Source organism: Amborella trichopoda, chromosome 13 (genome assembly GCF_054954075.1).
Source record: "Amborella trichopoda isolate Santa Cruz 75 chromosome 13, AtrichopodaSantaCruz75HAP2 v2.0, whole genome shotgun sequence".
NCBI lineage: Eukaryota > Viridiplantae > Streptophyta > Magnoliopsida > Amborellales > Amborellaceae > Amborella > Amborella trichopoda.
Genome location: NC_142348.1, coordinates 1,925,559 through 1,939,642, shown reverse-complemented (window position 1 = coordinate 1,939,642; position 14,084 = coordinate 1,925,559). Strand labels below are relative to the sequence as shown.

The window sequence follows — 14,084 nt, the reverse complement described above, 5'->3', positions numbered from 1 at the left end:
AAGACAAGTTTCCACCATTAAAGTAAGGCTCACCTTGAAAACCCAGGAAAAGGTTATTCCGATGCTAAAAGAAGCGCCAAATTGATATTTTAACCTCGACATCTATAGATATGATAAAATAAAATAAAAAAAGATTTCAAATCATTAAAATAGTGCATGATGTAACGTATTATCTGAACCACCCATTTTCAGAATGTTTAATTGTTTATAGATCTACTTGATATGCAACATTTTTTTAGCTTTAAATTTCAAAATTAGGTACGGCTAGATTTTTATGCCATCATAAGGTTTTGTAGTGCACCTTAGTTCTATAAGATTGACACCTTATACAAACCTCACCTTTTTAAATACGGACCAAATTATACTATGATTGTAATTTTGCTTTTGTTTATATATGTCAAAATGTTGTGAAATGAAACTAAATATTTCTTGCATATATGAGAGATCCTAGCAGGCGGTTAGGATAGAATGAAGCTATTTCCTAACCTCCCAAAACTTTTAGAGTAGTAAGAAAGCATACAAGACATTCAATTTTGGGTGAGTATGCACCCCCTTTCTCCTTCTTTGTGGGATCTCCCTCTCCCTGTGTGTGTGTCAAATCTTCATCTAGCTCCTCCAACTATTGCAAACAAGATACAGCAATTACCTGCAGTTGTCATTGTCGTTGAAGAATAAGCTGGCATCGAAAATATGGGGAGAAAGAGAGAAGCAATTGGGAAATTGAACATAGGAGATTCTACCATGAAATCTATTCAAAATCAGCTCATTTCCTATCTAGCCCTATACATATCTTGCAGTCACTAATTCTACAAGGACATTTCAAACACACACACACACACTGATGTAGCAGTTCTTGTGAGGCCCATCCATTCCATATGCAAATAGAGTGGTGAATCCCTTAAAGCAGCTCTGTAATATGCCAGTCCAAAAGGTTTGTTTCTATGTATGAAATGGTTTTCATGAAGCATTGAGACTCGGGATTAAAATCTTCATTGATGATAGCTCATCATGATGAATGTAAACAAACGCTAGAACCAAGAGTTGAAAGCAGACATCTGAGCATGTAATGTCCCACTGTAGGGGCAGAACAGATACCTCTTCATTGTTATAAAGACCATTTTCAGGTATTCACCGAGAACTTATGCCTGCATTTTGGGCAATCATAGAACACAGTTTGCCCTTCATCTGCCGATCTCAACTGTGGCAAGAGGGAAGATAGGGTTAAGCCTCCATAACATGAGATCTAAATGTGTAAACTAATTGGGAAAAAGATATCTGTCTAACCTGTTTGGTGTGATATTCGAGCTGAGGATTAAGGCACTTAGGACATGGTTCATTCACCTATCAAGCGCACGCACAAACACACACCTGTCATGAAAACCATAACCACAAAACCTCAATAGGTTTCAACAGCACTACAATTTTACGTACCACTGTCCTCTGAACTCCCTTATCTTCCTCTCTGGTATCCTTGTCAAGTTGTACAAAAGGCTCAAGATTCAGGTCCCTCCTGAGATCCTGCAGGGAAATAGATATGAAAATGGGCAGATATTGGAGGGAAATGAATAAGAAATTAGACAGATAGAAGATGAAAGTAGGAAACAGAAAAATACAATGAGGAGGAAGTTGGGATGAGAGAGCCAACTATTTCAATCAACCAGAAAGGGAAAGCATTTTGTTTTTGGAACTCATCATATAATAACATATTTGTAACAAAAAAATGGCTTGTATCAGGACCTGCCATTGCAAAATAACAGATTTATATGTAAAAATTGAAATCAGGGCAATCTCGGCTTATTCAATTATTATGGACTCCCATGCACACACAATCATCTAGTAATAGACAATCTAAGGCTTGTTACTCAATACTATAACATGACCTAAATGCCTGTCTCAACAAATTTCGAAAACATGCTGATATAGTTAGATATCTATCTCTAGCTAGTCTATGTCTATTTAAGATATCTAGACTCTAGATTTAATGTAGATGGATATATCTGAATGATTTGTAAATGAGGTGAAAGAAATATGACATACGGATTGAATTTGTTCAATTGAATTTTTAAAAAATCACTATTCGATATGGAATGTGTTGCCCAGGCCTTGAACCCGGAAGTAGTCGGAAGGAGCAGACAAACTTACTGTTTCAATATGAGAAAAGGATCTCTCTCTAAACTGTGCTTGTATTTTTTTCATGGTACACGGCTTTCCCCATGCATACAATTAAAATTAAGTTCCCTAGAAAGAAATGTGGCTTTAAGAAGGGTGAGGACCTTAAACTTTCCGTTAACCCGTCCCAAACCCAGGTAAAGGAGGTGCGTTGTGTTAGGTAGGCAGCCAACGAAAAACTTTGCCAAAATTTTACATGAATCTGGAATAGTCCCTAGAAAGAAATGTGAGAAACTTGAATCCTAAGTTGCCTCCATAACTACTCCATTCCATGGGCATTTCAATATTGCAATGAAAGAGCCTTGTTTTTCTGTATATTTAGAGAAATATATTTAGATGAATTCATGTAATGACCGCTTATTAATCTTTTTTTACTTGCATTTTACATGTTCCCATGATTAATCATGAGTGACTACGAGTATCGATAATTCCGAAGTACCAAACCCATCCACTACGTAAATGGGTTTTGAAAAATTCCAGGGAAGAATTTCCTTTTCCTCTCTAAGGAATTCTTCCAAGGATTTTGAACCTATTCTTTTCAAAATTGCACGTGCCGTACTTTTATGTTTACAAGCCAAGTTCTAGCACAAGAGAGTTGAAGCATGTACTTTATTTGTCATAAACTGTCTGGAGGATCCACTATAATAGTGAGAAAGATTTCTGCATATCCACTCATATTGATTGAGAAAATTAGAATCTGATGAATGGGCCCAAAAAGACTTACTAATAGAATGTCTTGATACATTATAGAATTTCACTTTAATCCAATCAGAAAAACAGTAGGAACTATCAAATCTCTTGATAACAGAATTTATCCTAAATGAATTCTCTAGCATTACATTCTTAATAATGTTGATTAACTTGATTTAATCATTGACCTGAAAGATAGCCCAGAATACTATGGAGAAACAAACTAAACAGTGTCAGTTACAGGGCTGCAGACATTCATTCCTTGCGATCATACAACTTACTAACATAATGTACTTGTATAGAGTTACATTTCACAAAACATCTTTTTTCTTCATAGTAACATGAGCACTTTCTGTTACATGGTAGGATTTGCATGTCACTAATCAAGTTCGAAGTTATGCAACAGGCACAAGGGAAAGGGAAAGCACCTGATAAACTCATGGTGTTAGCTACAAAGAATGTCTAAAACTCAACTTGGGCTCCAGAGTCCAGACTGGGCCCTTGGGTCGTCCAAGTGGACTCGCCTAAGTCATGTACGATCCGAAAAATGGCTAAAATGTGCTAAATAAAGTATAATTGTTTTTATAAAGGAACCAAAAAAAAGAAAAAGGACTTATAAAAAGCATCAAAGTCTTAGAGATAGAAAAAAGTAAATAGAAGAGAGAATATCTTGTAGATTGAAACAATTCAGGAAAATCCAACAAAAGGGAGAAATATAAAAGTAAAGCAAATAATAAAAAATTCACAAATCAACATAAAAAAAACATATGGAAATATACTTGTTAAGTCATTCATAAGTGTTCTAGTAACAAAAATTATATAGATATAATAAAAGTTTTATAAACCCGAGTTTATACACTAGAACTCACCTCAGCACCCTACTGAGGACGAGTCCAGGTCAACTCGGCGACTCTTTGACCACTGGTTATGAATCATATTGAAGAAACAGCAATCCAATAAATTGGTTTCATGCAATTTGAGTCTTCCATAAACAAAGCATAAGATGAATAAGAAAGAGGCTACAGAGTAGCCTACCTCAGCAGTGATAGTGTAGCATATCTCTCTTCCTGCAAGTTCTGGATTTGGTTGGAGGCGACATTAGAGAAGCCAATATGAAATTAATATACTTCGGAAATTAACTAAGAAAATCCTGAAACTTTAAGAATCATGATCCATAGAAGAAAAACCACAACCACATATCAAGAAAGACATTGTATTCTTCAGATTAACAGAAAAAAGAATCATAGGGAACATTAGACTCTAATTTTCGAGAAGGAAATTGATTTGAAAGGTTTCATGAAATAAGATTTCATAAAATAAATAGCTAATCAAAACTCTATTTTAGAAGCTTGTACAACACAAGAAATGAATTGAATATTGTGAAGAGAATGCATACGCTTTGCATCAAATTTACTCTTGCAAAGTGGGCATGAAGCATAAAGAGGTGAGTCAAATGAAAGAAACGTTCCACAAAAACTGCAGAAGAGAAAGTCGCAGTCAGAAGAGTCGCCCATTTGCCAGCTCTTTGCTCTTCAAATTGTGTGGAAAGAAAATAACTTTTGGTATCTTGTCTCAGTCCAAGAAATAACTACAAAAAGGAGATTGCAAATTAGTAGTTTTCAAGAGAAAACAAAATTAAATATACAAACCTATTGGGAACAACAACCAACACAAACCCGAGCACAGTCACAAAAGAAATATATAGCTAATTACTGGGGAGGACAAAAGCACGAGTTTTTAAAATGATAATGAACCAATCAAGGATACACAAAAGCTCATGAAATCATTGATCACAGAAATGGTAGTATACTGAGAGAAACTCTGATTGAAAATCAGAGAAACTAAGTAAAAAGTGAGAGATGTCAATTGAAGAATGGAGAATTTCAGTGACACACAAACAGAGAGAGAAAGAGAATAACCACTAAGACATTTTTGGGGCATTACCTGAAACATCATGGTTTGGTTTCACTCTTGTCTTCTCCCTCCTCATCCAACTCCTTTCTAGTTCATTTCTAAGCCAGATCCTATTGTACCCTCCCCCCCAACCTCTTCAAAGAAAACAGAGAGATGAATCGATCCATTCATCAGATCCTAATTGGGACTGACGGTGCTTGAACCAGAGGGAATCGGAATGGAATGATTTCAATAGAACCCTGGGGTCAGCTGTTAACTGATCGTAGGTTCAAATCCTTCATCATCATCAGCAACTTATATCAATTATTTGAGATCGGCTACACGAATCACGTTCCTCCATTCTGCTCTATCAACGGCCAAGTAAGACCAAAAGTCCCCACATCCTTTCTTACTACTTCCATCCATATCCTATTGGGCTTTCCCCTTGCCCTTTTAGAGCCTTCCACTTGAACCTCCTAACCAGTGTTGCATTAGGTCTACACTGCATATGCCCACCTAAGTCTACTTTCCTTCACCTTATAGCCTATCGAAGCCAAACTAAGTTTCCCCAAATATATTCATTCCAAGTGGATAATGTTGTAGGTTGAAATCCTTATTTCCTAATAATTGTTGTACTCACATTAATTTGCTGACCCTTAACTACCAAAGACCCATAAATATCGGAAAAGCTACTTTAGGGAGAGTGGAAAGTGTCAAGACTTGAAATAGAGAGGCAACGAGTCAAAAGAAATAAAAGTTTCCATAGATAGAGGGTGGCGCAATGGGAATTTTAGTCTGCAAATGCAATTATACTCAAATGAAGTCCCTAACCAAAAATCCATCTTAAATTCATTCTTAAATATGGTTAAATTCATCTTAAATATGGATTTGGATGTAAAATATAACATTGATCATCACAATTATGACTTTGGAAAATTCTTGATTGTATTCTTGTGAATTCAAGAAAGCAGTATTCTCTGAAGTAAAAAATTATGGCTACCTTTTGGTCAAAAAAAAATTAAGACTACCTCAATGGTAATGGATCTCTCGGAGCTTCAATTTGAAATCGACTTTCTCCTCAGATGTAATCCCTCTTTTCTACACAAACTTTCACATATCTATCTAAATTATAGTATTAAGCCACAGTTGAGGGGTGACACATGTTATGTTATAAAAATAAAAGGGGATCATATCACTCGAGTGGATGTAAGGGACATGACCTATAAATAAAAAAGTTTAGAGCACCTAATCTCTCTCATTGGATGATATGTATTACAAATTTTAGGATAAGTTTCTCCCCATCTTTATAGATAGAAAGAGAGGAAAATGTGGAGAAAAAATTAGTAATTTAGAAAAGTTTTCTCCCCACTTTTAAAGATAGATATAAAAGAAATTTTAGGATAGGTTTCTCCCCATTTTGGAGGTAGAGATAAAGTGGGGAAGATGTGAAGAAAAAATTTGTGTTAGAATAGTTTTTTTTCCATCTTTAGAGAGATAAATGGATAAAAAATAAAAGGAGAGAAATTAATGTGAATTCTCAATTTTAAGATAGGTTTCTCTCCATCTATAGGGGAAAAGAAACGTGGAGAGAAAATTAAGGGAGAGATTATTGAGAATTTAGGTAAAATATGAAACTAATGAAAGAGAGAGAGATTCTCATATGTGAACTTTAGGAAGGTTAATGTATTAACTTTAGGAAGAAGAGAGAAATAGAGAGATTATTCATACATAAAATATAGGAAGAATCCTAAATTTGAAGGATCTCTTCAGATAAGTTTCATCATAGTGCATCCACACTTCCAATAGGATTCCCCTTCTCTCTCTAAACATATAATCTCCCTCTGCCCTTAAACCTATAAAGATAGTAACCCTTTTTTTAATTTTCTCTCTTTTGCCCCGGTTTTTTGGTTCCCTGTTGTGTCTCCGTCTCTTTGCAGCAAAGTTATTTTCTAAAAAGTTTTCCAAAACTTTGTATATGGTACTCATTCTCTCTTCGTTTGCACTCATTAAGGTGCTCTCTCTCTCTCTCTCTCTCTCTCTCTCTCTCTCTCACTGAAATTTTTTGAAAACTAGATTGTGATTCTTTTGAATTGGGTTAATCTCAAATATGTTAGGTAATTAAGGCATTGACTATGTTATTGAATTTTTGGGTTAGTCATTTTCTTTAGGGGGTTGAACTAATATTGTTATGGTTGGTTAAAGAGAGGAGTTTGAACATCAAAATGCAAAGTTGTACACACACTAGCATGCACGCATATACTCACACACACATATTACTATTAGTACATTATTAAGCCATAGTAAAGGGGTGGACACAATAATAAAGGGAGGCCCATCTCTAGAAAGGTTGTAGGATGCAGTTTAGGGTATGGTGTGAGACATATTTCTAGTTTAAAAAAACAAATCCTATTTTTTTGCATAGAGGGATATTTTAGTATAAGATGGAGAAAATCAATATAATTCAAGAGATTTTACGAAAGAAGTATATCATGCATGAAATACATAATATTAATAATATATGAAAGTCAAAATAAATATATTCTACTGTACACACACCATAATACACACAATAGTGGATTTATGTGTTTTTGGAATTGAATATGCTAAGAGATGTGGAAGAATAACAAAAAATTAAAAAAACAAAATGAATCAATAACATTGCTTAAATATACTAATAAAATGTCAAGTTGCACCTAAAATATCCATTACTTGGAAATTATGTTAAAGTTGTACCTAAAGTATGCATCACCTAAAACCATGTTGAATATCTTGAGGATATGTGAACAAGGGATGCTAACAAGTTTGTACAGGTGACATGTCCATGCAGCTTTGGTTTCTGACTCGATGTATATAACAATACGATGGACTGACTCTCCTTGAAAATGTTCCATATTTTATTTGGCAACTTCCCCACTGTCCTTAGATAATTTGATCCAGCAATCCACAAAATCTACTAACTCCTTTTGAAACTTTTTGAAAACCTTTTTAGTGTAAATCTTTGATGTGTCACTCAATACTAAAGGGGGCATGCACAGCACAGATATGGATGTGATATGCTCAGTGTCAGCCTCTTTTTCTTTCAAGAACTTCACGCCCTGTTACTTTGGGCTTGCATTCAAGAGTTATGGTAGATCAGTTACTGGAAAGACGTATGCCTTGAGGTCACAATTAAAACCTCTCACTCCGTTGTGTGGTTGTCATCCCTGCGATGAACATATCAGCAATGTATGCATCAGCCCATTGAGTGTGATTACCGTATAACCATTGGAGCCACGTTTCACATCCAAGATCAAATTTCTCAATCATAGCCTTCCAATTTGTTTAAAATAAGTCAATTGGGTGTGCTCGAGCAACATGAGCTAACTTTGTTTTGGTCTTTCCAATTATATGCCACTTACAAAAATGATGATTACTCCCTGGGGAGACCTTCTTGACCGCAACAGTTATAGCCAAATCTTGATCAGTAATAATCATGTCTGGCTGCTTTCTTACCATTGCTTCTAGTCAACTTTCAAACAACCATGTAAATGACTATGATTTCATTAATATGAGTGTGTATCTAAGGAAAATTTTGTAATTATGATGGCTCACTCTTAGGAATGGCATGCTAAATGCATTAGTTGGGTATGTGGTGTTGTCAAATGTTACCACGCTGTGGAAGAACTGGTATTATATTATAAAACTTGGAACTACCCAAAGGACACCAATGAGCCTCCCCACATCATCAAGACGCACTATATTAAAAAAAGGTTGGATTCAAATCCTTCCTTGCTTGCAGCCATTTTGTAACATGGTTTGCATCATTTTCTTTTAGCTTACATTTTTTCTATCAATGTGATCTTCAATGTCCTTATCAATGGACGGTACATTTTCTGCCCTACCAGCCTCCTCGTAAATGTAATCGATAATAACTCTTGACTTAACCGTAGAAGCCCCCATTGTATCAATCACCTTTTTTACTGCATCTGATATCTTCTGATGGGACCAAATGAATCTAGTTTAGTCGGTATTGTGAGTACATGGTTGTGGTCTTTCACAAACTCTTATCTACAAGCTATGGCATATAAGAACATAGCAAGATCAATAAGAGAAATCAGTTGCAACATCTACTAGCATAGGCAGTCGCAATCCACACCATAAGTGCCAATGCTTTAGAGCATGTGAAACCTCTAATTTTAGATCAAAGGACGTGTTGAATTGGGACATAATAAGCATAAAAACGTTCGCATTATCAATTCCAATTTATGTAATTAAAAGCAAAGAAAATTATATACAGGTTGAGGGGAAAAAAAAAAAAAAAAGTGACAAGAACGTAGCAGAATCAAAGTACTGCATACTAGAAGGCCACCAATACAAGCAACATAATTAAACCAGTAAACAAGTGGAACCATGGAAATACATATACAGCAAAGGAAATAACCCTTCAAGAATCAAGGTTTATAGAACAGTGTCTCCATACCAGCTAATGATTTACTCATTAATATATCAGTAAAACAATAAACATTTATTACCTAAATAATTAAGTAAAAGAAAAAGAGAGAGAAAAGACCCATCCTTATACAAATGAGAAATGCCCATCCACAGTAACCAATAAACTTAACCAGTAATAGAAAAGAGAGGAACGATGGAGAATCGAGGTTATATAATTCCATGTCCAATAATTCATTGATGCACCGAAACTTTCAATTGAGAACTTAAGACGATGAAATTGCCCACAATAGCTATACTAAGGACACCAATAAGAGGAGAGAGAGAGAGAGAGAGAGATAGAGAGAGAGAGCACATGCAGCACTTTGCATTTACTGGAGGGCATTTACTGAGGGTAAAAGTACGCAGGCACAACAATGGGGGGGGAGAGAGAGAGAGAGAGAGACGCACAAAGTGAGTATGAGGCTAGAGAGAGAGAGAGGGAGGGAGGGAGGGAGGAAGCTTGTATGGTGCTAGAGAGAGGGAACGAACCTCTATGAGCTAGATCCAGGCGAGTGAGGCCCTGTACTTCCTTTGGGCTTGGTGAGTCTTGGAGTGAGCTCCTCGACCTTGATTTCTTTGGAGAGGAGAAGGGTAGAGGTCGGCCTTCTGCTTGCTCCCAATGTGCAGAGATGTGAGGAGAGGGAAAGTGGCGCTCGCGCGAAAGAGAGAGAGAGAGGGGGGAGAGGGATTTCAACTTGCAAAGAGGTGAGAGAGGGAATGTAAGCCAAAAAACTTCCTACTCCAGCCTGTATAGTATCTAGTTACTCCCTCACACAAAACTTACTCTAGGGGCCTGTTTGATAACTAGAAGGTAAATGTTCCCTGGAAATTGGAAGTTCTTCTTTACTGGGAAGAAAGAAGTTATTGTAAGAAGTTTTAGGTTTTTGTGTTTGATAGCCGGCTAGAATGTTAAAGAAGTTCTAAATACATGTGTTTGATAACGTGCTGGAAGTTTAGGAAGTTCTAAAAAACGAATAACACATTATTCATTACTCAAGTATACACATATATTTTTACAATTTCCCCAAAAACAATCTGATTTCTTCATTTATGCATTCAAAGCATCTAATTAACTATTCATTTCAGCAACCTATGCAGCCATTAACATCAATTATAATCAAGCCCTCAATTATCTAAAAAATAACTTTCACATTATTCATTACCCAAGTATACACATATGTTTTCATAATTTCCCTAAAAACAATCTGATTTCTTCATTTATGCATTCAAAGCATCTAATTGACTATTCACTTAAGCAACCTATTCAGCCATTAACATCAGTTACAATCAAGCCCACCATAATCTAAAAAACGAATCCAAAACCCCTACTTGCATAGCAAATAATAACAACAACAACAACAATACAATCAATCCCGCCATAATCTAAAAAACGAATCCAAAACCCATGCAACAACAACAACAACAACAATAATAATAATAATACCCCTATGACGACCCCTTGAGAACTTCCATTGACTCCTAAGAGAATCCATTGTCAATGAATAAAATTGTTACTCGGATCATATAACGTTCCCAGCAACTTGCTTCTTACCCTCAAGTTCTGAATTCCACTGCAAACCTACTGGAAGAGCAAGCAGTTCCTTCTAACAATAGCAATTTTGATACCACAATAATGCTCCAAGCTGCATTCCTAAGAAGGAAGAAGGAAGAACTACTTAACCATACCTACCCTTACTCCTTAAAAATCTCACCACCACAAGGGCCACTTAATTAGACTCGGTTTCATGACAACTCTCGGATCTGTTATTTATTGCTTGTTCAAAGTCTTTAACGATCACCCCCATCACCTGCCACCTAGATCCCTCTAATTCTACAACAAGATCTTCAAGCATAATGCAGCATACAATGCCCTTTCATGCTTTCCCCCACTAGATTCTCACAGTGGACCGAATAGACTGCATTCCCTGTTGATTCCCCAACCCAATTCCCTCGAATAAATAAATGATAATAAGAATCAGAGTTCAATCAAGTAGTTTTAACAAAGGAACGAAATATACAAACCATGTTCTTTTATCCAGCAAAAACAAACAGTGAGACTACAAAAAATAAAACAGAGAGATGGAGCATTATCTATATGACACAAGTATGCATATGGCATGGAGACTAAAAGATCCTTTCCACCAAGCATGAGACACAAGCAACTTTCGCTGATTTTAACATTCTAATGAAAAGGCCAATGAATAAGTCCATTATAGCAACTAGTCATAAACAATCAATCCATTAATCTAAAGCTTCATTGATTACTATACTGTCAATCACATTCGATCAAATAACATCAATGTTCAGATACTTTTCTAGGTTTATAGCGCATTTGATCAGAGATCTTGCATGAATAAACGGAAATGAACAATAAAAAAGCTTAAAGGCCTTACCAGATGGCCAAAATATGGCGATCGCAGAGATTTACAGAGCCACTGATGCTACATGAAAAATCAAAGCATCACAGAGAGAGCATGAAATGTCAGATCACCACAAAGAAACAAGGACACATGAGAGAGAAACCAAACTGACAAGAAACCAAAACAGGTGAAAAAGAAACCAAAAACCCAAAAATACATAATTTACAGATAATGTACCCCCAAAAAAGAAAAAAATGATATAAAAAATCTTCTGCAACAGCCCATCAATGATTTGGATTGATGAGAAAAATTAAAAAAAACCAATAGCATACTTGAAAGAGCGTCAAGAGCTTGAAGAGTGAGGACTGATAGCTGATGGCTTCAGATGGCTTCAGATGAGAGCTACAACCCAAATTCGAGGTAAAGGGATTTGCACAGAGAGAGAGTGCAGGGGTATGAGAGCTCTAGAGAGAGAGCAGAGATGTGAAAGCCCTAGTGCACAGAAAGAGAGTGCAGGGGTGTGTGAGAGCTCTAGAGAGAGAGTGCAAAGGTGTGAGAGTCCTAAAGAGATAGAGAAGCTCGGGGATGAGAGAGAACATAGGAGAGAGAGAGGTATGAGAGAGTACCTGCGCGAGCAGAGGTGGAGCAGCAGCGATGAGGAAAGGAAGTAGGGCTTTTTTCACGGGTTTTCACGCGGGCAAAACTTCCTCTTTTTTTTTGTTTTTCTTTTTTTGTTTTTTTTAAATTGTGTTTTCCACGAAATTTGTATTTTTTATTTTTTTTGCTTTTTTTATGAATAAAGGTGGGAAGATGAATGAAGGTGAGAAGACGAACCGTACATTTACTTCTATTTTCCTTTTATTTATCGACTTCCTAATTTTCTGTTTTCAAATACGCTTATCTTTTTAATTTCGGGAATGTGATCCCGACAAATCACTTTAAATAAAAAAAATGTTTCTCTCGTACTTTATTTACCAATAGGCAAAACAATTTATTATCTTTTTTTTTTAACTTCTATAACTCATCACATTTAATAATTAAAAATATTAATCGTAATCAAATGACCTCTTTTTTTTTTAACTTCCAACCTTTTGACCATTTATTATTGATTTCAACAATTTATGAAATGACTATCTCTCTCATATGTCTATAGGTCAAAACTCTCAGTTTAAAACCCAAACTCCATTTCTCTCTCATATCATTATCTCTCTTTCACTCAAAACTCCAACTCTCTCTCTAAAACTCAAACTCTATCTTTCTCTCTCTAAAACTTCATCTCTCTCTAAAACCCAAACTTCATCTCTCTCTCTAAAACACCAGCTATCTCTCACACATAAGAAAGTGTCCTCGTGTTCAAGCTCAAGCTAAACCCCTTGACCGGTAAACTCACCGATAAGCAAAGAGAAAGATGGAGTTTGAATAGGGCATCATTTTAGTGTTTGTTTAAGTCAAAAATTTATAGTCAATGGGTCCAGGGGACGGTAAGATAGAAAAAATTGAGACTTTTTACTTACCAAAAATATTTTAAATTTTTTGGTCTCATGAGATATAGAAGTTAAAAATATAAAATAAATAGATATTTTCCCAAAAAATTAATAATATCATCCACCAAAACCATCTCCATTTATAGAGGGAATGATCTTAGATGTGTATAAACCCCAAATCTATTTTTTCCTTTCAAGATAATCATCTACTTATAATTAGATGGATCTTGAAACTTTCAATCAAAAAAATCTTGCATATTAGTGTTTTGCCCAAAGGAGTAAGTGTATGGTATGTTCTGAAGGAGCACAGTATACACACTTATAAGGTAAAGCATCACCTCGGATCCTAGTGTCCACATAGCACTTTGGGCATAAAAAATCATCATGATTCTCTACGATCATATTTTCCAATACTAACTATGAAATTTAAAGCTGAAAAAATAGTAGAGATCTTGTAGATTTATGAACATTTATTTTTAGTACGAACTAGATAATATATTTTAATATACACTCTTTTTAGAGCTTGAAATTATATTTTTTTCACAACCATAATAGTCAAGGCCGATACGATCAATTTAAAGGCTTTCTAATGCCGTAACTACAATTTCCATTGAGTTTTGAGATGAGGCCTTACTTATTTTGATGAGGTTGTAACCCTGTATAATCATTTTCCAGATTGTAGTGCAGTTTATATAAGGCATACGCCATGTTAAATAATGTAAAGCCTCACCACAAATCCTCTATCCAAATAATACTTTGGGCATGAAAAATCTTTATGATGGCTAAAAAAATCAATTTCTACCATTAATTATGAAATTTGTGGCTCAAAAAGGGGTAAAAATCTTGTGGATATATGAACACTTGTTTTTAGTACTAAAATTGGGGGGTCTAGTTAATATGTTACAATATATATTATTCACAGGGAAATCTTAACTTTTTTCTACAACTACAATGGTCAAAGTTGAGATGGTCGCCTTAAATAATTTTCAATGTCACAACTACAAGTTTAAGTGAGTTT

At 35.4% G+C, this 14,084-nt stretch overlaps 1 protein-coding gene across 1 annotated transcript; it reads right to left on the bottom strand.

Annotated features, from left to right (window-relative positions):
• Nucleotides 1-340: 340 nt before the first annotated feature.
• On the bottom strand, nucleotides 341-12,261 carry LOC18428286 (uncharacterized; the record flags this gene model as incomplete). The annotated part of the gene is made up of 9 exons (XM_020663601.2): nucleotides 341-646; nucleotides 1,096-1,198; nucleotides 1,285-1,341; nucleotides 1,432-1,518; nucleotides 4,256-4,335; nucleotides 9,712-9,916; nucleotides 11,616-11,663; nucleotides 11,915-11,984; nucleotides 12,209-12,261. Coding segments are annotated over 8 exons (678 nt in total), but the record flags the coding sequence as incomplete, so codon positions are not given.
• Between the last annotated feature and the right edge of the window lie 1,823 nt (nucleotides 12,262-14,084).